This window comes from Ursus americanus, chromosome 8 (assembly GCF_024610735.1).
Source record: "Ursus americanus isolate L20-20 chromosome 8, mUrsAme1.1.p, whole genome shotgun sequence".
In the NCBI taxonomy this organism is placed as follows: Eukaryota; Metazoa; Chordata; class Mammalia; order Carnivora; family Ursidae; genus Ursus; species Ursus americanus.
Window position 1 is genome coordinate 81,677,710 of NC_142134.1, and position 20,630 is coordinate 81,698,339.

Sequence of the window (20,630 nt, forward strand, 5' to 3'; positions counted from 1 at the left end):
GCAAGAAACTTGAAATCAGGTCTACTCCACTTCAAGGCTGGATGTGGCTCATAGTACAAAATGGAGACGCAACCTGGGGGGGGGGGCGGTTCAGCTCCTCCTCGAGGACGGTGTGCTGACAGACCCAGACGCGGTTCTGGGGAGAGCTGGGCAGGCCGGCGGCACTGCGCGAGGACCATGTTCTGCACTTAACACCTGAACGGGAGTTTGTTCTAGAACCCTAAGGGCAGTATTAGTAGTTCTGAAATTAGGCCTACATTTGGGTCCACAACACCTGGTCTCCCCCAAGAAGAAAACCATGGAAAACGATGGTTAACTCCCAGACCCCAAGTGTACTATCAACATCAAACAAAATAAAGCCACTGAAGGCGGGAGAATGGAAGCAAAGAGAGGAACTGTAAGGTAAGGGATGGGGCAAAAGGCAGGCCAGCTTCAGCACTCGAACACGGGAACATGAGTGGCCACAAGGTAACTGCTGTAAAGACCCAGCCCAAGGCGGGGTTTCCGGGGAAGGTCCCATCACCCGATCTCTACCCGGACTCTGACCAGGGGGAAACCAGTTTTGTAGATTTTTACGACATCCTACAGAGTTAAAGCGACTGGCTGCTTGGGCAAGACTAAACCATTTAGTACAGAGAAACCAAGCCACGCGTCTGGGCGGGGCTCGGAGCGGAGTGCGGGTGAGGGGCGGCCGAGGGAGGCTCTGGGCCCCAAACGCTTAGCGCTTCGGCTCTGGGAGGCTGGAGCCACCCCGGCTGGCCCCTGAGCCACCTTCTGTCCCACCATAATTAACTGTCCTTACTTAGGGGGACAGGAGGAAGTCAGCATTCACCCTGCAGAACGTGCAGAGGTGGCCTGTGGGGTCTCCGGGGAACTCTACCATGTGACCAAACGCCACATTAAAAACAGCACCAAACAGAGCTCTCTTGCCCCATCCCCAACTACGCTTAAGCGCTCAGCTTAAGCCAAGATCCCAACAGAAGCAACCCGCATGCAGCACGAGGCAAAACCCATCCCCACCCCACCCCCCAGCCTGAACCTCGTCTGGATGTGTGTGTGACCCCGCTGAGCAGTCGCAGGCTGAGCAGGGCCATGTGGCCGCTCGGGAACTCCTGAGACCCCCAGGGCCATGAGCGGCACTGCCTGGGTCCCCAGGAGCCCCCGGGGCAGGCTGCCACCACCCAGCTCTCCGGCGACCGAGCCCCGGCCAAGATGCCGCTGCCTAGGAGGGCGGAACTGGGTATGGGGGGGGGGGGCTCTATTTTTACTTTGAAAAAACAGAAAACAGAACTGAGGAAGCAACAAAGAAGCAGGAGAATGAGGTGAAGCACAGGGAGCGCTGGCTGGCAGCGGAGGGCCAGCCGCGGCGGTACTTACTATGGTAAGAGGTACTCTCTAGCACAGCCACCTCCTGTTTGGAACGCAGCCACAGGAAGAGAAAAGCACAGGGAGAGAATCTAGGCATTCAGTCACAGCCACTGGGTTACCAAAGGAGAATGGCCAAGCCATTCTTGTGGACAGTGGGGAGGAAGGCAAGCCATGGGCTCCCCACAGGCAGGGGAAGCACGACACGTAAGACCGAGGGACAGACACGCAGGCCACACGCCACAAACACGCAGTGGGTGGTCTGAGAGGCCCGTGGAGGCCAGCACTCGGCACAGACTGATCACTAGAGCAGGTCACACGAAGCCCTGCAGCCCAGACACGATGGAAGACGTTTCCAGAGGGGTGATCTGGACACAGTAAGGTTTGAGAAATGCGTAAGCAGTGGGCAAAACGGACATCATAAACAAAGGTGGGATCGAATCCCCGAAGTCTGTCCTCCCACCTTGTCCTGATGTCTCACTACTAAAGCTGCTGCCTCAAATGACCCAGGACAGAACCAAAACAGGAGCAAGGGAGACGGGCCAGTTCAGAACCATGTGTCGTGCTGGTTTCCACGCAAATGCTCGCTCCTCCCCACGACCGTCCACTCAACTACTGACACCCGGTTGCTCTCCCTCTACTGGACAAGACACGAAATCTGCCTCTCGTGGTGGACGCCAGACCACAGAAGGCCATGCACCCTCCCACAGCAGGGCAGCCACACGCTCGCGTCCACCCCAGAGCTCACCTTCCTCAAGCTTGACGGGGGAGCTGGGGGGGGTCTGGGGGGCAGCAGGGGGCTCTGGAGAACTCTTTTCTTTCTGTTCTCTGGTCTCATCCAGATGCTCTGCAGACGGACAGAAAGGGAGAAGCGCAAAGTAAAGACCTCCAGCCATCATGAGCCTTCATGTTCCTCAAAGGCAGGCAGGCCCTCCTGCCCTGCCCAGCCGGCTGCCTCGAGGGGGACAGCTGAAACTTCTCATTCTCGGGTGCATCCAAGAGACCGGAAGGGCTCACGGCCACGCTGTATTCATCTCTCCAAGGGGTCAGAGAAGGCCGATCGTGACTGCGGTGTGGATCTGAATCTCAAGAGATTCAACCAACTTTGGATACAAAATTGATTTCCATTCTTATGCCAGAGAGAATCTGCCAGAGCCAACACTGACACGGGGGCTGGTGACCCCTGGCCTGTCCCCACCTGTGCTCCAGTGAGGAGCCCTCCCCAGGGCTGAGCCAGCAGCCCAGGGTCCCAGGTACCCTCACCCTACCCACCACCTCAAGGAGGTCACATGAACACTGCACTGGTTTCCATTCTTTTATGCACAGCATTTTCTACCGATAATTTAAACCTCGCAATTATAATATTTTTATTTTTTGAAGTAAAATATGCTGATGAGGACCAGAGAAAAAACTGCAGGTACTAGGACGCAGGATCCAGAAAATCCAAATCTACTTCTCTTTTAGGGAAAAATACATACCAATGTTATCCTAATTCCTTAAATCTCCTTCTCTCGTTTAAACTTTTTATATTCACAGCTTGGCATCACTACGTCTCGTATTTTGAACAAGCAGCTATAATCAGCAGGGCCTCTGATGTTATAGAGATGCCAACCTACCTTCCTGAAACCAGGTGTCTATGAACAAAGGCCTCTCCATCTCCCATGAGCTCCCTCAACCAGGAAAGGTGCCCAAGACCCAAGGCTCTCTTCCTTCCTCCTGCGGGGAGTGCTGCCGTGTGGCACCCCCCATGCCCAGGGCCAGCACCAGGCAGGGGTCTCCTGGTAGTGCCCCCTGGCAGGCCCTCACACTGCAGACAGCTCAGTGATCACAGAGCACGGTCATAACCGCCCCATACACTCAACGGCTGTAACATCCCTCCTCAGGTGGAAGGAAACCCCTGTGTGCCTTGCAGTTTGACTCAAAAAACATTTTCTTGTAATCCAGATTTCCCAGACACTGGAAGGGCCCAAAGGGCAGACACACGTGTGTGCTCTGGAATCAGGATTTGCCTGCAGGACCAAAAGCTCGGGCCCACGCACCACCCTGAGGCAGGGACTTATGGCGACAGGGCAGACAAAGCTCTCTGTGGGGCTGCACGCACCACTCAGGGGAGATGATCGGAAGCAGAGCCCCATGTGGCGGGAAGCCTGGGCTCACTCTGATGCGATGTGTGCTAAGTCTTAACCCTAATGCACAGCTAACAGAAAGTGACGGGCAGTGACGCCGTAACACACGCTGAAAACAATTCAGCAAAAAACAATAGTTTTTTATACAACTCAAATTTCAACAGCATCTACATAATGCATCACTTGGTCTAAAACGAGACCCAAAAAAACCTAAATTGCGGCAAATCAGAGGTTACGAGGAGCAATACATAATTCCCTGGAGGATCCGCCAAGGACCCAGGGCCATGGAACACCGTGGGACTTCCATTCCAAAGGCTGATTCCCAGGGAGCAAGCCGGGGAAGACGTGTGATCCCTGCTCAGGATCGGAGGCTTCAGTACAAAGACCAGGGTTGGAACTTAACGGCCCTGAGGACGCAGCATGAACCTCCTGGTTGGGGGCTATCTGTGCCCAGGGCATTCCTGGTAACCAACCAAGGGTGCTCAGGGAAAGTACGCCTTTGTAGCAGAGGCAGGGGGAGACTGGCTTCTTGCATTAGTTCTCCAAATTCTTGGATCTACTTTCAAAACCTAGAGTTTGAAACCACTTGTTCCCAGAGGTTCTGGCTCTTAGTCATTGATTCTCATTTGTTGCGAAATAGTCCTGTTGTGTTTTACAAAAATATGACCTCCTGGGTCGGTGAGTTACCAAGAGAGACAGAGGGGGCACCAGCCACAGCCACACTCATCACTCGGTCTGGGCATGCGCTGGAGCCGTCACCATGCTAGCACACCGCCTGCGATCATACCCTGCCCGGGAAGACCCTCGGGGTTTGTGCAGAAAGAGCAGTCTGGCTGTAGAACACAGCCTCCTGGTCCCTCCTAAGCAGACCATTCACTAGTGTGTTTCCCCTTCTAATCCCTCCGGAACTAAGAAATGTGCACGGAATAACATTCCGGTCTTAACCAAACACAAGGCTGATCTTTCATGCGAGTGACTGTCCTCATCACCCCCAGTCAACACCTGGGCACAAAGGAGCTGGCAGAGCGCCTTCTCTCACTTCACGTCCCACCCATGCTGAGTGTGCCTGCGTGCCCAGGACTCTCGCACACTCACCTTCGGGGCCCTTCTGCTTCCGCTCCACCTCCCGGCGGTACTCCTCCAGCTCTCTGTCGGTGAGCGTGTTGAAGGGGTTGGGGCCCGTGGTGCTCACGATGACGTGGGGCTGGTACTCCTTCTCAATGATGGCCTTGGAGGCTGTCACCAGCTCCCCCTGCAGACAAAAAGGGATGCCCAGTCTGTGGGAGCCCTGCCCGCAGGGACTCTCCCCCCTCCCCGGGCAAAGCTGCAGGCAGGGCGGGGTGGGCAGATTTCCCAGAGCACACAGACAACCCTGAGACTTTGTCTGGGCCTCGCCCTGGGCCCTGAGACTGAGGCTAAGCTGCAGCCTCCAGTGGTCGGAGACAGAGAAACACAACTTTGAAGCTACAAAACAAATTTAACAGGAGAAAAAAATCCTAGGAAAGTCCTTCAGGCTTCAGAGGCAAAGGCACCAGGGGCACAGAGAGCAGAGTACCTCAGGGAGAACACCATCTCCTTCCTGGCAGGGACGGAAGAGCCAACTCTTTAAGTCAATTGCCCTCCTCACGACATCAGAAAACATCCAGGATTCCAAGTCGGGGAAAGTATGCTCGGAGATTTGCTTACTTTCTAAATTCACAGATTAAGTTCTGTTCTTTTAACTGCGTGTTTCGTTTATAACTAGCTCCTAGAACTTATCCCAAAACACTGAGAAATTTTTTTAAGAAGTCCCAAAATACCAGTATTTGTCTGAGGAATTTGGAAAACCGAGAACATGTAGGAAAGAAAGAGAAAAAGCAAGCAAGCAGAGCACAAAGGTGTCTGGCAGTCAGTGCCAGGTCTGCAAAGGGAGGCTGCCCCATGCTGGGCCATCACTGGGGGTGGGGAAGCAGGCCTGGAGGGAGGGAGCCAGTGGGGGGAGGCAGCTCTGGGGTGTGTGATGTCCAGCCTATACTCACATGTCCAGCACAGCTCTGTGTCCCACCACCCAGCCTGGTTGGCCCCCAAATGCCCTGGGTTCATTTTCTGAGAAAGTTAACCAGAACACACACACATGCCCATTACTTTATGGGAGCGTCCAAAAACAACCCATGATACGACAATCCAAAATTTTGATGGTAGGCCTGGTCTGTCCATACTCTCCTCAGTAAGGGGAGAACACCAGAGAGAGACCATGCCCGAGCAACGTGCATGAGAGACAGAGCCAGACTGAGTGCTGGGGAAATTCAGCTCACCTGGGCCACCCACTGCCCTGGCAAAGGCTGGGGAGCCTGGGCTAAGGGGCCCCTTCCCAGCAAGCCGGGTATGGACAGTCCAGAGCACCCATGATCCATCAGGGATGCAGGGCCGGGGAAGAGAAGCAAAGGGCCTGCTGGAGTTAGGCACCTTTGCTCAGAGAGCCTCGAGATGCAAGATGACCTGGATGGTCAAGGGAGGCCCTCTTTCTGACCAACAATGACCCAAGGTCAACTGGCCTTTCACTCAGAAGCAGCCCTGTCTCCCCAAGACAGGGGACTGAATCCCTGCCTGCCACTCGCTACTCACTGATGCCTGTTCCTGTGCACAGCCCCCGGTTTTGCTTCCTTGAGAGGAGCCCGTGGGGCTGACAACAGCTGCGGCCCGGCCGTGCAGTTCCCTGACTCTACGGCAACGTGGCCAGTTGCATTCGCATCCTGGTATCACTGCCGAGAAAATGACGAGGTGAAGTGAGGTTTGAGAGAAATGTTCCCATTCACTTAAAAGTTCAAATCAAGGGATGAATAAAGTATCAAGAATCACCTGCCACAGAGGCGCCCATGGACTAGCAAGGCCCTTCCCGCCCTGACACATGTAACCCTCGAGGCACAGCCTGTTGGTTCCCACCTCTGCTGCCAGGCCTCCCTCCTCCAAATTCCTCAGCCAACAGCCAAGCACCTGCCAAGACCTGGGCTCTAAACAGACTGGGGGACAGAGGGAGCAGGGCTTGGGATGCAGAGGGAAAAAGGTCCCCTACGGAGCAGTCTGGGCTGAGAAACCAGGCTGTGACGCAGCTGCTCTCCCCAGCAGGCCACGGGGAGGCTCCTGCAGCTTCCCTCACCTCTAGCCACAGAACAGGGGCTCCAAGCAAACCAGATGCCCAGGAACTGCTTCTGCACTTGGCTGGGAAGCTGGCAAGCAACACAAACAGGGCTAGTGACCCGATCTCTCCGAGCATCAGGCTTTCATCCATAAAACCCACTCAGATTTAAATTTACGTTCTCAGTGCCGGGCCACACACTTCTGGGTGCTCAACACCAAATGCACCATGTAAGTCTGCGAGGTGGGCCCAGGCCCCTCGCGCGTCCACCACACAGCACAGCGTGTGGGAGGGCCACAGCCCATGCGCACAGAGTTGCAGAGAACAGGGGCTCACAGTGCCCAGACCCCGCAGGACAGTTCCTGGCTGCGCTGGGCAGGCTTAGCATAAACCTGATGTCTAACAGCTCGATTCACTAGTAATGAAGTCCAGAAGGTGCCAGACTGCCCCAGGCTACATGCTGGCAGGTGCAGGGCTGGAGTGGAGAGAGCCTTCGGGGGCGCTCAGGACTCCTTCTGGAACCAGAGCATCAGGGTGTGGCTGACAGCTCGCAGTGCCTTCTCCCGTCAGAAGGCAACACACTCTGCATGAACGACCATCCATCGCCAGGGAGGGAGAGATGGAAGCAAAGGAAAGTCCTTCCCAAGAGCTCCAACCTCCTAAGTCCCAAACACATGTTGCTCAGATTCTCAAATGGAAAGTGTCTACACGTACCTGCCTCACTGGAAGGAGGACATTTTTAGGACGTTTAACAAAGTCCTTTTCACTTGGTCAAAGAGACTCACATTGCCGGCCAGCAACGCCCATCTAGTAGGAGGAGTAACTCAGTCTGCGTTTTGAGCCCCACACAAAAGCCGTGGCAACAGCCCCAGTCAAGGGCATGCGTGGAATCATATTCTCAACACAGAAATGAAATATGCTTAGTCGGTGGGGAAAAGACCAAGGGTGCAAATGTGAACACCAGAAAGAGGGTGGCAGAGAAAACTCAAGCTGGATGAAGAACCCAGGTACGACACTAGCATCTCGGCTGGGCGCACTTTCCTAGGCTAACCCCACCCAGATGCACCGCTCACGGAGCGCGGCACTCAGACTGTGGGGAGGACACCGGAATCGCCAGGAATCCCGTTCCCACCGACTCTGACCTTCTGGCCTCGGGGGCCCCGCATCTATACTTCATGAAACACAGGCGACGGGGCACACACCCAGGTCTGACACCGCCAGAGCAAAGCCAGAACAGGGGCTGGAGGAGGAACCGGCCCAAACAGACCCCTTTCAACACAGCCTGCATTCCAGCGAGCCCTGAAAGGGCTCCAGCAGAGCCCACTGCGTGTGACAGTGCGCAACAGCGCGCCAGGAGGACCACGAGCAAGGACTGTTGCAACCGGCTCTGCCCACAGAGCCACGGGGTGGCAGCCACGGGTGCACTCCGCACAGGAAGCCCCTGGGCTCCTGCACAGCACACCTTCACACGTCTGAGGAAAAAAACAGGAACTCACAAGATCACAACAGCTTCCAGCCCAAAGTACTGAGATGCAAAACAAGTACATCTTTCTCCTCTGCTCTGAGGAGCTCCTCCAGGAATGGCAGCTGGAAGTACATTCTAACGATAAGGAAAAATGGGAGCCCTGAAATTAATACGTAAGTATGCAAAATCCTGTTACTGGGGGGAAGTCCCCACAGGGAGATACAGACTTTGGGACAGAGCTGCTTCTTTCTGGCAACTGGAACGTCGCTAACATGAAACTTGCATCTCAACAGGGGTATATGAATTGAAAGAGACACACCCCACAAATTCCCTTTGAACGAAGGGTGAACGTGACTAAGACTCGAAACATGCAGGCAGTCGCGGCCCGCCCTCGGCCCCAAGTAGTGCAGCCCAAATGCTCACGGACAGTCCCCTTCCAACACGCCAGGTACGCATGTACGCAGAGGACAACTCTGGGCTTCAAATTTTCAGGCCTTTTTCCCCCGTGAAACACTTTTAAAAAATTATCCAGGGTTTTTTAAGGGAAAAGCAAAATATATTTCCTCAACAATACAAACTGTCTGACTGATTCCCCTTCCTCTGAAATGATGTCTTTCAATCATACAACCTCCAGTTGCCATATTCACAGCATGTGCGGTCACAGCTGAGCAAGCAAAGGCAGAAGGCCGCACGGGAGAGCCGCCACTGCCCACGGTCTGCCCACATGAGCCTTTTGCAATCGCACCTTGTAAAAGGCTTGCTAAAACCCAAAAGCGTGCACTAACCACAGTCACGTGCAGAACTTCAGAAAGGCGCCACGTCATCAAGATGGGCCCGCCCTCCGCAGCCTCGTGGAATAAGAGCCATTGTGAAAAGAGCCTCATACCAAATGTCTTCATGAAGGAACAGGCAGAACAGAACCTCTGCACAATCCCACGGATAACTGAGAGACAGGGGTGAAGCTACTTCAGTAACTAAGACGGTGCCTAGCGAGAGCAGACAGTGAGGGATGGGGGGGCAGGTGAAGAGCAGCGCGTGCTGAGAGGTAGCTGAGGACAGGGCAGTGAGTACCTTTCTAAAAGAGAGAGATCTAGCAGGACTAAAGGTCTGCTCTGTAAGCTCGAGCCCTTCGATTGTTTCCGTACAGTCAGAGAGGGGTGCGTCCTGCAACAGTAAACTGAGTCATCAGAGCCCACCAGGCCCAGCTTTGAAACATCAACGGAGAGCACAGGACGGAGCCAGCCGAGGGCATGCAGCAGAGACAGCCAGCCACAGGGACAGCAGCGGTGACAGTGGGGCCACATGCGAGCAGAGACCACACAAGCAGGACCACGGCTGCCCCGATTCGGAACACGGTTACCGACCCTGCCATTGTGTTTAAAGCATTAGGCGGCAACTTCATTTTCAGAGATAACTACTTACACGATTATCTTCTATGTGCCAGAAACAGTCCTTCTCCAGAAGGGCATGTAAATGTGGAGGCCACATTTACAGGTACCCTCTGAAAGCACTTTAGCCCGAGCAGCACATGATTGCAGGCGGCAATATACACAAGAACAAAAAGGCCATTAAACCCACCCTCTTCTAGTATTTTCCCCAGTATACTGCTAAAACCAGGGCAAATCCAGTCCCCAAGCAGGCAGCATGGGTGCTGCCGTCACATGGGCATGCATCGCATGGAGCAGGGCTGGGGGTACACGGCCCTTGGGCATGCTTATGCTAAATCTACAACTTCAGGAAAAGTGCCAGCATTATTCCTTATTGTGAGGATTTTTCATGGAGATAACTGGTTGCCTAGAATACTTACCTCATAGAGTCATTCTCTCCCAACTCAAGAGTAATTTTGGAGTAGACAGTCATTAGAGCCACCACCCACTAATGTCAGACATCCTGAGCTCTCACCTGGACAAGGCTCCTGTCCATCACTACACCACACAAAACCTGGGACTGCGGGCCAGCTGTCTTAATGTCCTGTAAGTTCTGCTCCCGGATCTGAGGATGCAAGAAGGAGAAACACACATCAACAGTACAGAGAAGCCCGGCTGTGACTTGGAGTCACTCTGCTGTTACCGGGGCCCCAGAGCCACACCCAAGCCGCACTTCTGCTCTGCCCCACCCCTCATGGTCCTGCATGGCCACAGTGCCTGCCTGACGGGGCCAGTCCAGCTTGCTGAGTCGTTCATGAGTCTAAGGGGAGGACTAAGCCATTCCTGACTTTCTGCACCTTCTAGACGGCTGTGGTAAGCACAGATCTCTCACCGTACTGGTTAAGTAGAGGGGGACTATCCCCATGTGCCCGTCATACAGTGACACCATGAACACGGGGAGGGAGGGGGGCTCGTGTTCTGATACAGCAAACATTCACAGCTCAACAAACGAAGGATGAAGCTCAGAGGCAAAGGCTGTTCTCGCCGGAAGCAGGCTCTCTGGCTTCCGCTTCTGCCCGGCTATGTGAGCAAGCCTCAGTCCAAGAACCACGGGGCCCCAGCCTGTCTGCTGCTCACACAGCACACTTGTTAGTGCGACAGCAGACGTGGTGGGAAGACTGGGCCTCAGCTACAGGAGCGGTGGCGGCAGAAGCCCTCCGCCGGGGCAAGTGCGCTCCGCACCCCGTCCAACCCATCACTGCCTCCGCCCGCTCCTGTTTCCACCGAGGGCTGACGGCTGCTGGTACGCACCTTGTTCCTCATCTCCTGGACCTCTTTCGGATTAGTGTTCAGTGGAACAAACAGGTTAGGGACAGCAGAGGTGGAGGTTCTATGTCCATCCTCTTTAGTCCACTGCAAATATCAAGAACAGTTGAAAAGTCAGAACGGGGACAACGCTACGCGACACCACAGCATCCAATCTGTCCAACGTGTCTCACACCTGGTCATGCATGAACATCACAGAGAATGAACCAATGACCACACCTCCTGTCACCGCAGCAAGGGGATCGGGGCAGGGCATGTACAAATAGGAACCGAAGTCGTGACCGACTGGCACACGCCCTCCAGAATGCCCCAAGGAGAACTCAGGCACGGCACAGGCTGACGACAGAGCTCTGCTCCGTGACTCCCGCAGACCATCTGGGGCGCGGGGTGGGGTGGGGGGGGCCCTTCAGAGCACATTGGTTCACCGCCCTGAGAGTCATCAATGCCAAAGCCGCTGGAAGCATGAGATGGCAGGGTCATGAAAGGCGATGTGATGTTGCCACCCGGGGGGAGGGAAGGACCGCGCCGTGAGGCAGGAGTGGGCATCACCGAAGTTTGGCACGGAAATAAACTACGGCATTAGAATGCGCTGCCGGCATAGCTCGTTCAATCCCAGAAAATCACGGTGCGAACGTGTGCACGGTGGGCGCCTGGTGGAGAGTTTGGTGACGTCGAGTATTTTATATAACTTAATACTTCAGAGTGTTACAAAAATATCCCCAACAAACGTGAGGCGCTCACGAGTTCTCGTTAGAAGGCTGTCTTAGTCATTGGTGCGTAGCGTAGCACACCGCGCCTGTCACGTGCTGTTTTTTTGGATCTCCAATCCAGTCCGAGGTTTTTCATCAGATTCTAATTCTTAGGCATGGGTGGGCACTGAACAGCAAAACAAGGCCAGCAATGTTATGCCTTTCAGAGTACCTTCAGGGGGCAGTCGGGGAGCCATAAACCGTAAGGCTTTAAAGAAAGCAACACAACTGGCAAATGCTTAGCCGCCGTGAAGGGAAGTGTGGGATGGGCATGAGCTGTGAGGTACTCACTGACGGTTATCTTCTCAGAAAGAAATAACTCCAGCTTTTTATTAAAAATAGGTTTTAGTCAAACATTAACCCAATAACCTCAGAAGCTTGAACACGTCTGAAACTTAAGAACAGTGACTGTGAGTTCACATACCAACCTGGGAGCACCGCATGGAGTCTGCATTACTCCGGAACGGTGAGGACCCACATTAACCGCTGCGCGAGGTCTCCCTCCAGAGTGCATGCACACTGACTCAAGCACCTCAAGTGAGTGCACGTTTTCTCAAGCCAACAGCAAATAAAGCTCACAGCTGCCACTACACGTGTGCTTTGGAAAACCTCATCACAGCCACTCAGCACTATGTATTTATATCAGCAGCGGAAAGCTGGTTCTTAGGACCACTCCCTTTAACAAGTAAAATGAATAAAATCGAAACAAATGAAACTGGAAAAGAAAAACAAAACGAGGGAGGGAGAGAGGGAGGGCAAAGGAGAGAGGAGAGACGGGCTCAAACGCTGAGCCCCGCCACGTTCACGCAGAGTCTCTGCCCACGTGACCCGTCTGCTCAGGAGCACAGAGGCTCTCTCACCAGAGCCACCTGGGAAGACAGAGCTGTTTTCTTTGGAATAAATCTATAAAGTAAAAACACTGTTATTAAGGGAACAGGAGGCCCCGCCTGCTTACTTGGGACCCACTGTTTTAGGCCCTCTGACCTAACATCACCTGGACTCCTACAGAATTTGACATGCAGAGAGGAGTCTGCCCCGGCCCCCCTCTCTTCACAGGACCCCGCGCCAGGGGCCTCCCTACTCTCTGGCAGGGGGGCCACTGAACTGTCTGCGGCCACCTGAGGGGGTAGTGGAGACGGTCCCCACAGGGCGTGAGCACCAGGACAGCGAAGTATCTCTCAGGGCAGTGCTTGTCACTTCCGGCACAAAGCACGCCCGGTGGCGTCTGTTGCTGGTGCCTGCAGATGGCCTGCGCTGCACTTGGGTCATGCCACACCCAGCAGGAGTCACAAGACTCACCACTATGGCCGTCTACTCACATGCAACAGTCCATGCACAAGGTAGCTGGCTTAGAGCATTCGGAGGCTTTGGGACAGCGAGCAGGGCCCGAGGCAAACGAGAAAGGACGAGGTCAGCTGAGAAAATGCCCGTGAGACACGAGGGAAAACTGCTTAAGAAAACACTCAAGACTTGAAAGCACAGACTGCAGCGACTTCAGAAACCGCTGGAGATTACAACACTACAATCACAGCTCAAGACTGAACTACTGTTTTGTGCAAGAAGTTTTAAGATTCCTTGAGTACAATTTGAATTAAATGGCAGCTCTGACTTGCAGGTTAGCACACTTAAGTTACTTAGTTTCTCTGCTACCGCGGGGTCAGGTGAAGACCAAGGACAGATCTTAAGCAGTTTCAAGCAGACAGATTTACTTGAATTACAGCTGATGCATAAAGCAGATTCTGGTTGAGGCTAAAAGAAGGTTAATGAAGGGGGTTTGCTTTCAATCCGGGTCAGAGGGGCTGGATTCCCAAAGCCTCCGAAGCCCCAGCTACCCAACTTGCTCTACGTCATCTAACTATGAACAGTAAGTAGGCACAGACCAAGCAGTTGGTAATACAGCTTGGCACGCAGACACCGGACGAGAGAGACTGCAGCAAGGGTTTCACGCGATCGTGTGTAACGTTCGTCCACACCTTAGTCTTCGACTTGGGGCTGCTTCCGTTCTGCCCCTCCTCAGAAGCATCGTCGCCCCGGCCAGAGCTCAGCCATCTTGTCTTCTCCCGCTGCTGCTTCTGAAAACTGTGTCTGAGAGGGGAGCAAGTGCCCGGGTCCCCGTCACCCGCGAAGGGGTAACCTGTGACACTGGCAGGAGCCTCCACATCGCTGTGTTTTTTAGATTTCTCTCTCAGAGCAGGGTATCGGTAGGGGTAGCCAGTTCTGTAACCCTAGGGGCCAAAGAGACGGAAAGACAATCACCATTCCAGATCTCGACACAGTGTCACTTTGGAAAACTGTGTGGAAACCGCTAGAAAAGCTGGGCGCGCACACACACACGACCCCTAGCTGCATGCCAGCAGAGACACAAGGATGGTCACCAAAACTCTCAAAGCAGCACTGTTCCTAACAGCCCCAGATCAGAAAGAGCTAGCAACACCTGAGCGGGCCGACTGAGGAACCCCACACGACAGACTAGGGTCCTGGAATCAGAGCAAATACTCCAGTACCAGGGGCGACACTGGGGTGAATCTCACAGATAGGACGCTGAGTCAAAGAAACCAAATGGGAAAGAACACACTGCATTATTCCACTCATAAAAAGGACAAAAAGAGGTAAAACCAATGTTTGCTGTTAGAAGATAGGACACATCAAAAACTAATCATGTACTATATGCTACCTAATTGAACATAATAATTAAAAAAAAAAAAAAGGAAAAAAAAGGAAAAAAAAAAAAAAAGAAGATAGGACAGTGGTCACCCTGGGATGGGTTAAGTGCCCAAAAGGGGTACAGGGGGGCCTGAGGTGCTGCTGGGGTGTTTTGTTTGTTCTGAAGTAGGTCCACACTCAACGTGGGGCTTGAACTCACAACCCTGAGGTCAAGGGTCTCATGCTCTACCCATTGAGCCCATCAGGCGCCCGCCCCGGTGCTGCTGTCTTTTGATCTGGGAACTGGTTACCCGGTGTTAATATATGGAACACTTAAACAGGGCTTCCCTGATGCTGGCTACAGCACAGGCTGTATTCATCAACCTACTTTTTTGTTTACCTTTTAAGATAAACTTTAGACACTGTAACAATCTTTGGGGAAGGCCAAACAAGTATAACTCGTGAAAACTGGTTCCTGGAAAAACTGCTTTACCTCTGAATACAACAATGTCAAGTTCAACCTTCCATTCCACCTCATAAGCACTCACCAGGGCTGTCGGACGTGGGCCCTGCCAGCTCACGCCTCTGTGACACACTGTAACAGCACCGAGCCCACCTGCTAGACCAACATGACTGCGAGTTCCCATAGACAATCTCTCCAAAGCAAGGATGACATCTTACTCACCCTCCTATCCAGTGCTTAGCATTGGGTGGGTGTGGCATACAGACTTTATGATGACCCCCCCCCTATGGTTCCCACCCACTGTAAGGCCCTCCCTCCTGGAGCGTGGGCAGGACCTGACTTGCTTCTAACAGCGGAATCTGGCAAAGGTGATTGGATGCATTACTTAAGAGTGTAGCACCATCTTTTTTTGTTTTTTTTTTTAAGATTTATTAATTTCAGAGAGACAGCATGTGCGCGAGAGTGCGCCTGAGAGGGAGGGGCAGGGGGAGAGGAAGAGAGAACCTCAAGCAGACTCTGTGCTAAGTGCTGAGACTCAATGCCACGACTCTGAGATTGTGACCTGAGCTAAAACCAAGAGTCAGGAGCTTAACCAACCATGCCACCCAGGCACCCCAAGAGTGTAGCACCCATCTTGAGAGAGTCTCTGTCCACTATTGGCTCTAAAGAACCAGGCTGCCAGGACTCCTACAGCTGTAAGAAAATGAATCCTGCCCACAATCTCAGGGAGCTGGGAAGTGGGCCCTCCCCATGCAGCCTCCTAACAGCAATCCAGTCCGGGCCGACACCCTGATTGTGGCCTTCCTTGTGTGACCCTAAGCCAAGAATCTGGTTCAGGCGGCTCCTGACCTGCAGCTGCAAGTGTGGACCAAGTCATGCACAGCCATGAAGGAACAGTGAATGACAGGAGAATTAGGGGCTAGTCATAGAAGAGGGGCCATGGCCGGTGGCCTGCCTGCCGAGGTGCTTTGCAATCCTTCACATTTCTCCCAATTCAGGAATTCACTTCCCTTTGGGTGCTCCTCTTCTTTGAGAAGCCACTTTCATTACCAATCATTCCTTTACTACATTAAAAAAAGGGTGGTAATAATCCCTAAATGCAGTCATTGGTGGCTGTTTTCCCCACCACCACCCTTAGGAAGATAGGTAAATGTCTACACTGCAGTCTTTCCACTGCTGAGCATGCCCTGTTGAGTGAGGAACAATAAAAGATAACAGCTGCATTGTAAAAAGGCTACCTTCAGAAAAATAAAGTTCTTATTAATTCAGGTTTTCTCTTGCTTAGGGAGCCAAGACTCTTGAGTAGTCTCCATGACTCCAGGATAAACCACCAGAACTTCATAAAATTTCATCCTGAGAGAGTAGGGTTTCTTATTCTTCCCCTTCAAATGCTGATAACGCCAAAATCAGAGGCGATCCTCAGCCCTCGGACGTGCTGTAGGACTCGGCTTATAGTTGAACATATGGACTCCTTCTTTCCGTGAAAAGCTGGAATCGCATCCTGATTTTTTTGGGAAGCAATTTAGCATTTCTTCTAACTCTATGTTAAAATACTTCTTACAGTAGGAGAATCTTAAACTATTAGCTACCCTATTCAATTATGGGCAAACATACATGGTTAATCAGAATGCTACATTAAAATGTGGACTATAATCATAATTACTATTTCTTATACACTACACAGACTTCTCATATCAAAAATGACAATAATCAGGACACCTGGGTGGCTCAGTCGGCGAAGTGTCTGCCATGATCCCAGGGTCCTGGGATCGAGTCCTGCATTGGGCTCCCTGCTCAGTGGGGAGCCTGCTTCTCCCTCTGCCTGCTGCTCCCCCTGCTTATGCTCGCTCTCTCTCTCTCTCTCTCTGACAAATAAATAAATAAATAAAATCTTTTAAAAAAGTGATGATAATGACCATGTGCAGTCAGGACACTGAACACAACACCCTCGTAACAAGCACTTCGCTATTCATCTTTCATCCTTTCTCTCCCTCCTCTAGCAAATTAGAGTTATTGCCTAATCCTGATCTCTCTCCACCTTTGAGAAGGCACTGAGCACACAAGATGTGGTGGGCTAGCATTCTCGATTCTTAGTCCTCTCTCCTGTTCCCCACCTGACTTCAAGGTCACAGAGCAGTGAGACATCAGAGTGCCTGCCAGGAGGAGAGAAGCCACCACCCCAGCACTCCTTGCCTCGCTGGGCGCCTCAGGGGAACCTGCCACCCAGGGCTGACACCTGAGCCACCACTGCCCCCCTGCACCTAACGCCAGCTGCTTCTTCCATCTTCTTAGTGAGCTCTGTTCCTCCTCTTGCTTCCCGTGACCAGTCCTGGCCCATGCCCCGTCTCCGCCTCTGCAGCCCTCATCACACTCTGTCAGAACCCAGATCCCAGATGCTCAGCTGCGTCTGGATTGTGTGTCCCTCTCCCCAGCTAGGTCATGCACTCCTCGTGTCCTGTTAGCGGCTACAAATCTGGCCCCTGAGGACACGTGGCATACCCTGAATCAGATATTCTTTTTGTTCCAAAATCTTCAAGAAAGTTAAACTTCCTGCCTCCTGAAGCCACCCATCCCATCTGTGACCTGGTCCAATAGTCAGGACTTTCTCCTGTTAGGCTGGAATGTGCCCCACGGGCCCTGGTGCTGCCGTCAACAGTGCCCAGCACAGCCATGGCAACGCACAGGGATGCCAGCCTTCCTAAGGCTTCTCACTCCCACACTCCTGGGACGGGTCCTCATGTCTCCGCCGCCTAATGTCATGGGGAAAGAGAATGGACTCTCTTGAACCCCATCTGAACAGTATGACATGGCAGCAGGCACAGGGCCCAAAGTCTCTGGAAGACAGAATCGTTTGTCCTACGATGCTTGTTGTGAATATCTGAAGAACCCGCTCACACCAGGAAGGTATACCCCTACCCTCACACCCCTGCGGTGTCTTCAGTCGCACAGACACCTTCCTTCTCCCAACTCAGCCTACCACAATTTTACTTACTCTGTGAGGTCATTGCCAAGTACCATCCCCATAGTTTTCTCCCTGACCCTTGCCAAAGGATGAGATCCCTCACTGAACCCTCTAACAAAGAGTACATCCTTCTGGGTATCATCCAAACAGCCCTATTATGCAGAAAACACCACAGTCCCAGCTTCTGTGCAGGGCTGGTCTCCGTGTCCCTGCAATACGGAGGAGGGGGTCTCCCACACAGTAAATCAGCAGCAAATGTCTGTGGAACACAGTAATCAGGCCCCACGTAGCTAGAACTTACTGTTAAAACAAAAAGCAAACACTTGGCTAGCTGATGCAGAAGCTCCCCCACCCCCACCCCACAGTCCACTTATGGGGGGGGGCGGGGGGGCTGCAGTGCCCGCTCCTCCAGGGGGACCTACCCACTTTCGAGCAGAGCATGCTCTGTGCTCTTGTCCCCACACCATCCAGAGGTGATTCCTTTCAAACAACAAAGGAACAAAAGAAACCTCCCCCTCCGTATTTTATCATGACTTAGCTTAAGAGTTCAATCGCCCTGGTGCTTCTTCATGAATTTTGAGGGTGAAAGCATTCAGATACTGCATGAAGACAGCAATTACACCCGCTACAAAAACACCACCGCTGCTGCTTTCAGAACAAAAGCTGTATCGTCTGGTGGTAACAACATTCTTACCAGATTATCGAGCATCCGCATGAGGGCTTCAAACTCCTGCTCGCCGATCTGCCACTTGGGAGGTGAGCTGCTGCCCTCCCCTGATGGGGACCCCGGGGAACGGGATTTGGCTTTGTACTTGCCAGGATCCAGGAGGACTAAGTTGTCTGGCCCTCCCGCGCTGGCCAGAGTTCGAACCTTTTCCAAAACAAGCAGATAGTACAGTTTGAGATCTTGACTGAAGGCAAGAGGATCAGATCAAATGACGACAAGAGATTACTAGGTCACAGAAAAAACCAAGTCATCGAAGTCTAAGAATAAAAAACGGAGGACGGACAGAGACAGACTACCCACACACAAGGTCATTTTCAGAAGTTCTTCTTTAGCAAAACAAAGATACTAGGCGCTTGTGCTTGGAGGAGAAATGCGGAAACAAAGCCCCTTTCAAGGCTGTATGAAGCCGCCTGGGGACTGCACTGCTGCCCAGATGAAGTCAAGGTGCCAGTGGAGTGAGCACAGACTTGGGGTTGAGCAGAACTGGCTCGGCGGCGCCCACACCAAGTCTCTCCCTCTCTGTACCTGCTTCTCAATGAATAGCGCCATGATGGGCAAATGAAGTAACATGTAAATGAAGCACCTGATACCTGGGCTGGTGCACACGAGCACTCCATAAATGGTGGTGACTTACATATCTGAATGACAAAAAACTAGAAATGAAAAGCCCAGTAATCATTCACCAGCTTAAATCAGTGAAACGGCATTTGCTCTGATCAATTTCCAAATCCACTAGCTCATCTTGGGCAAAGAGATTATGCAAAGTATCAAAAATCTACAAGAACCCTGCGGACGCCCAAATAAGCCGCAGACTGCAGAGAGCAGCCGCCACGTACCTGGATCTCACACGCGACCACCAGGTTATGGATGTAGTAGAAGGCCTCCTCAACGCTCCCTCCAACTGACACGAGCCCGTGATTCCGGAGAATAAGAACCTGCGGGGAAACACGAAAGCTCAAGGGAGCTAGGCAAGAAGACTGCTACTCTGACTTTTTTCTCCTTTCCTCTAGAGTTTAAATACCAGATTAGATGTCTACTGACCTTGCTTTTAGGCCCCAAATTTTTCTGAATTAATACTTTTTCCTCCTCCTCAACCAGAATCCCATGATAATCATGGTAAGCCACTTCTCCAAGGGAAAGTGCCTCCGGGGAGATTGGCAAGAGGCCACATTTCATCGCAGAGACCTAGAGAACAAGCAGTCACCATGAACAAAGGCAAATTGACAGTCACACATCGATGATGCAGCACTTTCCTCAAAGAAATAAAAAGGGGAACATATTTTATGTTATATTCTTCTCAGAAATGAACCTATGAACTTAAGATGAACCTTACTTCTGGGGCTCCTACTGATGTATACTTAAAAATCAAAGGCATCTCAATGCTGGGAGAGCCTCAAAAGGAATTCCACATCTTTCTGGACTTCTCCCACACTGACCATAATGCTGTACGAGCTGTATGAGCTCAGGCTTCCCGGCAAGATGAACCCTGGCCCTACTGCAAGGAGAGGCAAGGGCTCCCTCTGAGTGAGCCATGACCCTGCAAAGAGAGGGTCTGAACATGCTGTAAGATTCTGACCCACTTGTCATCTCAGGTTGTAGGGGAGACTGAAACCTGAAATGTAGATAAAACCCAATTTCTGGGGCACCTGGGTGGCTCAGATGGTTAAGCGTCTGCCTTCCACTTGTGTCGTGATCCCAGGATCCTGGGATCGAGCCCCACATTAGGCTCTTTGCTCAGTGGGGAGCCTGCTTCTCCCTCTGCCTGCCTCTCCCTCTGCTTGTGCTCACGCATGCCCACTCTCTCTGACAAATCTTTTTTTTAAAAAGCCAATTTCTGAAGTTTAGAATAATTATGCTGTATAATTTCTCTTCTATTGCAATAAAACAATCCTTGGGTTTCCTTAACGTTCCCAAACTGACTTTAGAACGTGCTAATTTTGAATATTTTCTACCTAGACTGACAGGCTCCACAGATTCCAACAGTATCCACAAGTACAACTGTGCACAAAAGTACATCTAGAAGACGCCACCTCGAAAAAGGCAACGTCGCATTTAATCCCTTTCAAGGCACCAGCCTTCCTAGGAGAAGGAATTTCCAAGGGAAGTGATTTGGTATGTTTTAAAGCAAACTACAGGGGCGCCTGGGTGGCTCAGTTGTTGGGCATCTGCCTTTGGCTCAGGGTGTGATCCTGGAGTCCTGGGATCGAGCCCCACATCGGGCTCCTCTGCTGGGAGCCTGCTCTTCCTCTCCCACTCCCCCTGCTTGTGTTCCCTCTCTCACTGGCTGTCTCTCTGTCAAATAAATAAATAAATTCTTTTTAA

The 20,630-nt window shown here is 52.3% G+C and overlaps 1 protein-coding gene across 5 annotated transcripts in view; it reads right to left on the reverse strand.

Annotated features, from left to right (window-relative positions):
• Positions 1 to 20,630, reverse strand: part of ADD1 (adducin 1) — an 85,445-nt gene that overhangs the window by 1,997 nt on the left and 62,818 nt on the right. For 2 of the 5 annotated variants that reach the window (XM_087864328.1, XM_045774853.2), the window contains exons 7-15: positions 19,350 to 19,493; positions 19,145 to 19,243; positions 18,276 to 18,452; positions 13,394 to 13,738; positions 10,750 to 10,851; positions 9,974 to 10,063; positions 9,143 to 9,235; positions 4,587 to 4,743; positions 2,114 to 2,212 (exon numbers count right to left, since the gene is read on the reverse strand). In XM_087864328.1, coding sequence (XP_087720454.1) covers positions 2,114 to 2,212; positions 4,587 to 4,743; positions 9,143 to 9,235; positions 9,974 to 10,063; positions 10,750 to 10,851; positions 13,394 to 13,738; positions 18,276 to 18,452; positions 19,145 to 19,243; positions 19,350 to 19,493 — 1,306 coding nt within the window. The remainder of the gene's footprint in view (positions 1 to 2,113; positions 2,213 to 4,586; positions 4,744 to 9,142; positions 9,236 to 9,973; positions 10,064 to 10,749; positions 10,852 to 13,393; positions 13,739 to 18,275; positions 18,453 to 19,144; positions 19,244 to 19,349; positions 19,494 to 20,630) is intronic. The other 3 variants (XM_045774854.2, XM_045774855.2, XM_045774857.2) reach the window with 3 other exon arrangements.